This window comes from Telopea speciosissima, chromosome 2 (assembly GCF_018873765.1).
Source record: "Telopea speciosissima isolate NSW1024214 ecotype Mountain lineage chromosome 2, Tspe_v1, whole genome shotgun sequence".
In the NCBI taxonomy this organism is placed as follows: domain Eukaryota; kingdom Viridiplantae; phylum Streptophyta; class Magnoliopsida; order Proteales; family Proteaceae; genus Telopea; species Telopea speciosissima.
Genome location: NC_057917.1, coordinates 33469310 through 33478115, shown reverse-complemented (window position 1 = coordinate 33478115; position 8806 = coordinate 33469310). Strand labels below are relative to the sequence as shown.

The following is an 8806-nucleotide window of genomic DNA, read 5'->3' as shown; positions in this document are numbered from 1 at the left end:
TAAACGTTGGCATTTAAATACGTATCATTAGATTTGGTTGTGCCATGTGTTGCACACTCAGGGGGGGAAATTACAAAAAATAACAGATTGGGAACTGGAGAAGAGAAAAATCCACAACTAATAGGGAGGGTTACGTTATGGAGGATCTAAAGTAGAAGTGTAGAACGAACCATCCCAGAATTTTTCAATATGACCAAACTACCCACGCTTCCTCCCAGAGAACTGTTACCTTTTTTTAACCGGGAGTACCAACGGCCTCTGTACCTTCTTTTTACATCGTTTTGCGACTTATGTTATGCGAGAGAGCAAATACAGAGATAAATAGATTAAAAAAATTGGATGGAAATAATCGAAAGCAAAAAGGTTGATATTTCCGTCAAACTCCGCAGACAGGTTTTATTGAGAACAGCAAGAACAGAGACAGGTCATGGCCTAAGGTAGCTGGGATCTTTTGTCTATCAGACAACACAACAGGTAAAGCAGCTCTCTATGACCTGCACTTTCATGGGTTTTGCTTCCTTTGTTCTTCTGAGGTTTTTTCTGCTGATGGCATTGCTTATTTCCTCCTTTCTTTCTGTATGTGAAGCTTCAGCACTTAAGTGTGATGAACCTGCTGATTGCATTGCTTCTTTCATCCTCTTTTCCCCTTTGCAGCGGAAATCGGGAAATGACTACTGTGTTTAAGCTTGCATGAACTGTTTACCATTTGCAGTGAAACTTTCCCTTTTTTACTTATAAAAGACAATGCATGTATCAAAAAATCTTCTGCTGACATTCCCTTCTCATGGTCATTAGGGATTACATTACACGCCTCTCCTACTTACTTACTTTACCCCCTCCTCACTGACAATGCCAACTGATAATTTCAGGAAAAAGGTGGACTAGAAATTTATGTGGAAGCAACTTGGTTTTGAAAAGACGAGGATTTGAAAAGGGAATCAAGGAAAGTGAAGTTATTTCGAGCTAACAACTGATCGAATGTTAGTTTATGTTTGTATAAAATTTTCTGGTGCTAGTTTTTTTTTTTTTAACCACAATCTGTGTATCCTTCACAGAGTTTCTTGATTTAATTTCTTTGGAAGTTTCCTAATTTAGTGAGGACTCTAGCTCCATCTTGCTCAGTGAACGGCCATGGCAAAGAGACATTTGTATCGGAGCAGACATCCATTTGAGATACACCGTAAGATTTAACTTTTGTTTGCTATGAACTTGAAATTCAAAAAGTTTATTTGTTATTTTTTTTAAAAAAAATTTATCATAGTCACCATTCCCATAATTTTTTTTTTCTTAAAAAAAAAGCAGGGGTGCAACAGTAAGGTTGCTCCATTGTGACCAAGTGGTCATGGGTTTGAGACTGGAAACAGCCTCTTGGCGAAAGCAGGGGTAAGGCTGTGTACATTATGACCCTCCCCAGTCCCTGCAACAGCGGGAGCCTCGTGCACTGGGTACGCCCTTTTTTATATTCAACATTGCAGACCGAACGTCATAAAATTGACTCTGTTAAAATGATTACAGAGGAGTGCACGTCTTGGTTAAACAGACTAACAGAATTTGCAATTGGTGGAGTGAACTCAAGAGGTTCATTTACCATTAGGTTGAAATGGTTGGAGATCAGTCTGGACTTGGACTGATCATTGGGAATTTTTTTTTTCTTTCTTTTTTGGGTATACAATAGGGAATTCTGAACTGTAAGTTCAAATTTTAATTTCAAGTCTCTTGAAGAATTAATTCCTCTGATTATATAAAAGAATTCTTTGTCATCAAATTATTATTTTCTAGTGTTGTTATTTATAATTATACCATCTCACAGCTTTCGAGGCATTCTCTCATGGCTCATGGAGGACAATAGAGCATGTCAGAATTGGGGATGGGAGGGTAGCCATGCGTTTTGTAGATCCTGAAGATCCTGGATTTGAGATGGATGAGGAAGTCTCTAATGACACTCTACGCATACGATCTCGAAAAGCAACCTTATCTGATTGCGCCTGTTTCTTGAGGCCTGGGATAGACGTATGTGTACATTTGGCGGATCCAACCAAAGACTCAGCAGATAAAAGGATGCTAAAGATGGTATGCATCATTCTGCATGAACTTAAGAGGAGCAGTTTGTATGCTTTGGAATATATATGGCCACTTTATTGTTCCAGTAATTGGAGTCTCACTGTGTTGTTCTTTATGTTGAGTTTGTTGCATTGTTTCTATGCTTTAAATGTATATAGCACCTGAGCTACTGTTGTTCCATTAATTGGAATTACATTTTCTTGATCTTTATGTTTTCCATTTTCTTCTATGTTTGTGTATGATTATTTCTCATTGGTTCGGAGAAAGAAATCAAAATAGAGAAAGGAAGAGGAGAGAAGCTACATGCAATGGCGTCTCACCCTTTTCAGTCACAAGATTCTACTATTGGTTCACTTTTTCTTTGTCTTTATCACATAATCAGATTCTCATACACCCATATATAGATCATTTGAATCTTTTGTTCCTCTTGCCAAATGGAATCACAAAATGGATGTGCATATTTCTTTATCTTCCCTTGCAAGGTCAATCACTGTTGTTTTGACCTTCAATAGCCCTATGAAGTATTTTGACACTTCTCTCAGTAGTAAAGTCAAAATGTTCCTGCTGTTAGATTCTTAAACCTAACATTTGAAGTGATTCCTAAGAGTCTTCTTTGTTTATTTGTTGTTGTTCTTTTTATTTTATATTAGGGGACTGCAAATTATTTTGAACAAAAAAATTTGGTACAATGAGCCACAACATGAGATCCTCCACTGGTTAAGCATATCCCAGCCACTCCAATTATGACAAAAAAAATATGGCATTTAAAGATTTTCTCATATACATTACAAAACTGGAAGTTACTTGAAAAGGCTTCATCATCCAGCGTATCTACCAATTGTCCTCATTAGGTAGACACTAGAGGATCCAGGTTACGAGGAACTAAATATCAAACTTATATCTGTATCAACCGACATTTGAATCATTATTTTATGAGTTAATAATCTGAAGATCAAATTGAGTTCAATAGTGTTGTATGGAGAATGGAGATAGTAAACCCCCCTCCCCCCCCCCCGCCAAAAAAAAAAAGTTCTATGAAGATCAAAATTTAGTTCGATAATGTTGTAATCTTCTCTCTTACATCCTTATGATTACTTCCCTTTTCTTACAGTCTTGTACTAATTTTTGCTATACTGTCTGCTCGCTTTTCAGATTCATTCTGCAGTATATTGGTTTATCCTGCCAATGCTCATTTTCTTTTTTCAAGCTTGCCTACTACAAATCTTTTCCCTGTGTAGGTCTGGATTGATGCTAAAATAAATTCAATTGAGAGGAGGCCACATGAATCACAATGCACCTGCCGGTTTGATTTAACCTGCCATACAACACATCTTCCTCTAGGCAAGGGGAAGGGAAAACTTGGTAGGATCAGAGATGTGAGAATTGATCAGATTGCAATCATTCAACAACTGCAGAGAAAACCTTGTGAAGATGGGTATTACCGATGGAGCTATTCTCAGGACTGCCGTTTTGTACATGAAGCTAAACTGTTCCGGGGTCATTTCTCTTCAGATATTTCATGGCTACTAGTTACATCCATTTTGAAGGAACTAAAATTTGATTTAAGATCAGTAGAGAGAAAGATTGTATATCAAATTTTGCATGGTGATGATCATGATGTGTGTTCTTCAGATACTACCAACAATGTAGCCATAAATTTCCAAATGGACAACGAAATTCTTAGACCAATTACCAGGACTTTTATTCCTGTGGGTACATTTGTTTCAGGTAGCGCCATTGATGCTTGCCCTGTTCATGATCTGCAGGAAGATGACTCAATGCAGTTGTATGATCCCATCGAGTTGCGGCGTTCCAAACGTAGAAATGTTCAACCTGAGCGTTTCGTGAGTTACAGAGGGTTTTTAAAAGCAAAACCTTCTATTGTTGGGACAGAGACAGGCAAGATAACATTGTCACTAATATTGCATCCGGAATATAATGGCCATTTGATGCATAGTGAGTCTTTCAGACAGTCCATTGATGGTGAAAAGATGGTTGTAGATTGCACTGGTGAAAATATGATGGAAGATAATGCGGGTGAAAAAATTGTTGCAGATAGTAAGGGTGAAAAGATGGTTGAAGATATTAAGGTTGGCTACGGGAAGAAGTCCCCAGTGAACCAAAGCAGCGTCAAATCAATAGACTTTATGTCAGGTGGAACTACTAGAATGGAAAATCAAATATCACTTCTTGAGAATCATGAGATAGGTAAAGTTACTGCTGCTCCTTATGGTAGACCAGAAGTAGACAAAGGCTTGTTTACAGGAGTTTCACACTTTTCATTCCCAGATTATGTATCACGGAAAAAAAAGAGAAAATTGAAGTCTCCCATCAGCAACTGTACTGTTTCCTCCCCCAGAGCTACCTCCAATATTCCTCTTACTGCTGAAGGTGTTTCTATGTTGCATCCACAGTATTATCCCCCAATCCAAATTCTTGAAAACCCCATACCAAAGGTTGCTCGGGTTATTTCTGAACATGGTCATAGGCAGGGATCATCATCTGCAATGGGAGAAAGAGCTATATCAGGTAAAAGATTCAGGGAAATGAAAGAAAAAAGATACAGAAAAATGAAAATAATATGGAAGGTGAAAGGTTCGAATAAGAAGCCTCTAGGAAGAGTAAGTAATCTGTTCTGCTCAAAAATACATAGGTCTGGTGAAACAAGAACTAGGAGAAAGGCCTTCTTAAGTACAAATGAGTCCAAGAAAATGATAGAAAGTTTCATGAAGAACATAGAGTCTGATATCAAGAGAGAAGATCCACATGCTGATGCTCAGTGGGAAGCAACGAGGGCAATGAACTGTTCAAACCAAAGATGGCATGACAGATGGACACCTTTTCTTAATGATCAAGCAGAAAACTCCGAGCTTGAAGTTTTATGGAAAGAAATGGAGCTTTCAATGGCAACAGTTCATTTTATTGGAGAAATTCAGGTTCATATCTTCTAAAATATCTTGAATTGTTGCTTTCATGGTTGATTAGTACTTACATCTACTAAGAAATACTGTTACTGTTCTTTGTAAGTGCCTCATACGTGATTTGTAACTAAAATTTGAATTGAATCTTGTAGCTAATATTGAGGATATGCATGAATTTTCTGGTATAACATTATGAGGTTCAATTTGCCATTTCTTTCTCACAGTTTTCAGGCATTATGACCTCTGTGTTCTCCAGTAGTCAGTCATCTTTTAGGTGGCAAAGATAAGACTATTAGCTTTTATTAATACCCTTCTTAATAAGTTTACTAGTTCTTTTCTTTTAATCATATAAAAAGTGCCGAGTTGACATAATCTCTGTGACCAAATCTAACATTGAACTTGTTTTGCAATTTTTGACATTACAAACTGTATGCAACTTATTAATCAACCTGTGACCTGGATATTTATAATAGTGACATTTACAGTGCTCGCATGTTGTTTTGAGAAAATTTTCCAACTAATGGTACTGATACCTTCTGTTTATTCTCTTCAAACATTTGCAACACCATTTCCAAAGGATATCAGATTTATTAACCTGGAGACTCCTGCTAAATCTCCTTCCCAAAATAAATAAATAAATAAAAATATTCCTGGGTGCACACAAGTAGGGATTTTATCTTTTTTCCATCTCAGTTTACTCTCCCCATAAAGTTATTTCATCTCAGTCAAAATGCACTTTTCCTCAATACCTATTTTATGTCAGCTGAAGAAGGCTTTATATGCCGAAGCGCATGCAGTTTTGTTTTTCAAGCCAGGGAGGGGATAACAAGGGGGGGATGTAGTTTAGCATCAAATCTTAAAGTTATAATGGATGTCAGTTTGAGATTGTGTAAAGCAAAAGCTGAAATTAAAATAGGATGTTTTGAACCTGATAAAAAGCAAGTCTACAAAATTATATATGTTTCATCTGATTCATTACGATTGAACAATTTTCAGGGATCAGGGCTGGATATCTATGACGAGGTTCTCAAGAAGTCAAGCAAAGATGATGGGCATTTATGCCAGCATGAATTTAAATTGGATGAAGAAATTGGGCATGTGTGCCAATTATGCAGCTTTGTGAGCACTGAAATAAGAGATGTTTCGCTGCCATTTGTAAGTCGAGTTCGCAACTCAAACAGATGTATTTCATTCTATTAGTAAATCTAAGGTGCCACAGGGTAGACCATGTGGACTTCTTATACGATGTACAGTCACTCATTCCATGTGGTGCTGGTGCACATGTGGGGAAGGTAGGATGGGTCCCTGCTAAAAGATCTGGCTAAAAGACAACCAGATTGAATTATAATACAATTTCTTTTTCAGGCGTTATTCCTGTATTTGTCAGACAGTTGAAAAAGAAGTTGCGTTAGGGTATAAAAAAATTAGTTTCGTCATTTTTTGCTGAAGATTTAGGTTGGGAACATCAAAGAGTTCCATCCTGCTCTAGCCACATGACCACCCTTGAAGTATATAATTGATTTGTGTTTTCTGATGTTTCAATTCTTTTTTTAGTTGCAAACTACAAGTTGGATTGCAAACAAGGAGCTTCATGAAGAAGAAGAATTGAGGTGGGCCACAGCCGGACATGAGGACCTAGATATTTTTGGCAATCCTGGTTCTTCAATGGAAATAGCTTTATCAAAAAGGAGTGACAATGTGTGGGCCATGATACCAGAATTCAGAATGAAGTTACACTTCCACCAAAAGAAAGCTTTTGAATTTCTATGGAAAAACATTGTCGGGTCTCTGACTCCTGCTGAAATGGAACCGTGTTCCAAAAGAACAGGTGGCTGTGTAATCTCCCACACCCCAGGAGCTGGAAAAACTCTGGTTGTAATTGCATTCCTTGTAAGCTACTTGAAAATGTTCCCCGGAAAACGACCATTAATCCTTGCTCCAAAGACCACTCTCTACACCTGGTACAAAGAAATGAAGAAATGGGATGTATCATTTCCAGTTTACCAAATCCATGTTCGGGCAAACTTCAGGTACGAGATCCATAATCATGCAGTGGAAGAGTCTGTGGGTGATCGCAGATCTAACCAACGTGATCAGCATGTTATGGATTGCCTAGAGAAAATACAAAAATGGCATGAACACCCAAGTATTCTGCTCATGGGCTACACTTCCTTTCTAGCATTGACACGAGATGGATCAAAGTACGAACACAGGAGGTATATTGGTAAAATCTTGAAACAAAGCCCAGGAATTCTTGTTCTTGATGAAGGCCACAACCCAAGGAGTACTAGATCAAGGTTAAGAAAAGCTCTAATGAAAGTGAAGACAGATTTGAGAATTCTGCTTTCAGGGACACTGTTTCAGAATAATTTTACCGAGTATTTCAATACTCTCTGCTTGGCTAGACCAGTCTTTGTCTATGAGGTGTTAAGGAAACTGGACCCAAATGTGAAATATCGGAAAGGGAGGAAATGCTCTAAAATTTCAATGGAGACATTAGCGAGAAGATTTTTCATAGAGAAGATTGCAAAAAAAATCAAATCTAAAGTAGTGGAAGAAAGAAGGCGTGGTCTGAGTATGTTGAGGAAAATTACAAATCGGTTCATAGATGTATATGAAGGTGGAGTTCAAGACTCACTGCCCGGATTACAAAGTTACACACTTTTGATGAAATCAACAGTCATCCAACAAGATCTTCAAACAAGGCTACAAAACCAGAAAGTTGCATACAAGGGATATCCTCTAGAACTGGAATTGTTGATTACTCTTGGGTCCATACATCCTTGGCTTATCACAACTGTAGCTTGTGTTGATAAATACTTCACCATGGAGGAACTACAAGATCTTGAGAAACATAGGCTTGATATAAAGAAAGGTTCAAAGGTCAGATTTGTTGTGAGCCTTGTGCAGAGGTGCATCATGAAGATGGAGAAGGTTCTGATCTTTGCCCATAACATTGCACCCATAAGTCTATTTGTTGAAATATTTGAGATGATCTTTGGCTGGCAGATGGGAGAAGAAGTACTGGTCCTTCATGGTGATCAAGAGTTATATGAACGAGCAAGGGTTATGGATAAATTTGAAGAATCAGAGGGGCCTTCAAGAGTTCTTCTTGCTTCAATCACAGCCTGTGCCGAAGGCATTAGTTTAACTGCTGCATCACGAGTTGTCTTATTGGATTCAGAATGGAATCCATCCAAGACAAAGCAAGCTATTGCACGGGCATTCAGGCCTGGTCAGGAGAGGATAGTCTACGTCTACCAGCTTTTGGCATCAGGGACGCTGGAAGAAGAGAAGTACGGTAAGACTACATGGAAGGAGTGGGTCTCAAGTATGATTTTTAGTGAGGCTATTGTGGATGACTCTTCACACAAGCAGGTTGAGAACATCGATGACGATGTTCTGAGGGAGATAGTTGAGGATCAAGACAAATTATTCCACATGATAATGAAGCACGATAAGCTTTCAAATGGTTTGGATAAAGGTAAAGCATCTGCACTTTTTCAAGGAAAGTAAACTTGGTTCTGATAGTTTTATCTGTTTCTTTGTTTAGCTCATCCTCTTTGTTTGTCTGTTGTGAAAAAACTTACTCAAAAACAAAAAGGAAAAAAAAAAAAAAACCAGCTTTGTAAGGAATGTGAAGAATCAGTTTAGCATACTGTGCTTTCTCTTGTACCTTTTTGAGTACTAAGTCACTAAAGTTGAGAACCACTGCTCCATCACTCCCCAACCCCCCCCCCCCCCTTCACCTTTAAAAAAGAAAAGAAAAGGAGAGGACTACTAAGGTTTGTTAATGATATTTGAAAGTATTGACCAATATAGCC

The 8806-nt window shown here is 38.0% G+C and overlaps 1 protein-coding gene across 1 annotated transcript; it reads left to right on the top strand.

Moving 5' to 3' along the window:
* The first annotated feature begins 1086 nt into the window (after window positions 1-1086).
* LOC122652613 (SNF2 domain-containing protein CLASSY 2-like) lies at window positions 1087-8520 on the top strand. The gene is made up of 5 exons (XM_043846397.1): window positions 1087-1180; window positions 1811-2070; window positions 3300-4997; window positions 5979-6137; window positions 6537-8520. The coding sequence occupies exons 1-5, from the start codon at window positions 1132-1134 to the stop codon at window positions 8496-8498; spliced, it is 4128 nt and encodes a 1375-aa protein (XP_043702332.1). The 5' UTR covers window positions 1087-1131; the 3' UTR covers window positions 8499-8520.
* The last annotated feature ends 286 nt before the right edge of the window (window positions 8521-8806 follow it).

Bases quoted from the DNA above. Each gene is read 5' to 3' on its own strand.
- LOC122652613 (XM_043846397.1), top strand. From the start codon at position 1,132: ATGGCAAAGAGACATTTGTATCGGAGCAGACATCCATTTGAGATACAC. The intron at 4,998-5,978 runs GTTCATATCTTC...AACAATTTTCAG, and splicing joins ATTTTATTGGAGAAATTCAG to GGATCAGGGCTGGATATCTA. The intron at 6,138-6,536 runs GTAAGTCGAGTT...TTCTTTTTTTAG, and splicing joins GAGATGTTTCGCTGCCATTT to TTGCAAACTACAAGTTGGAT.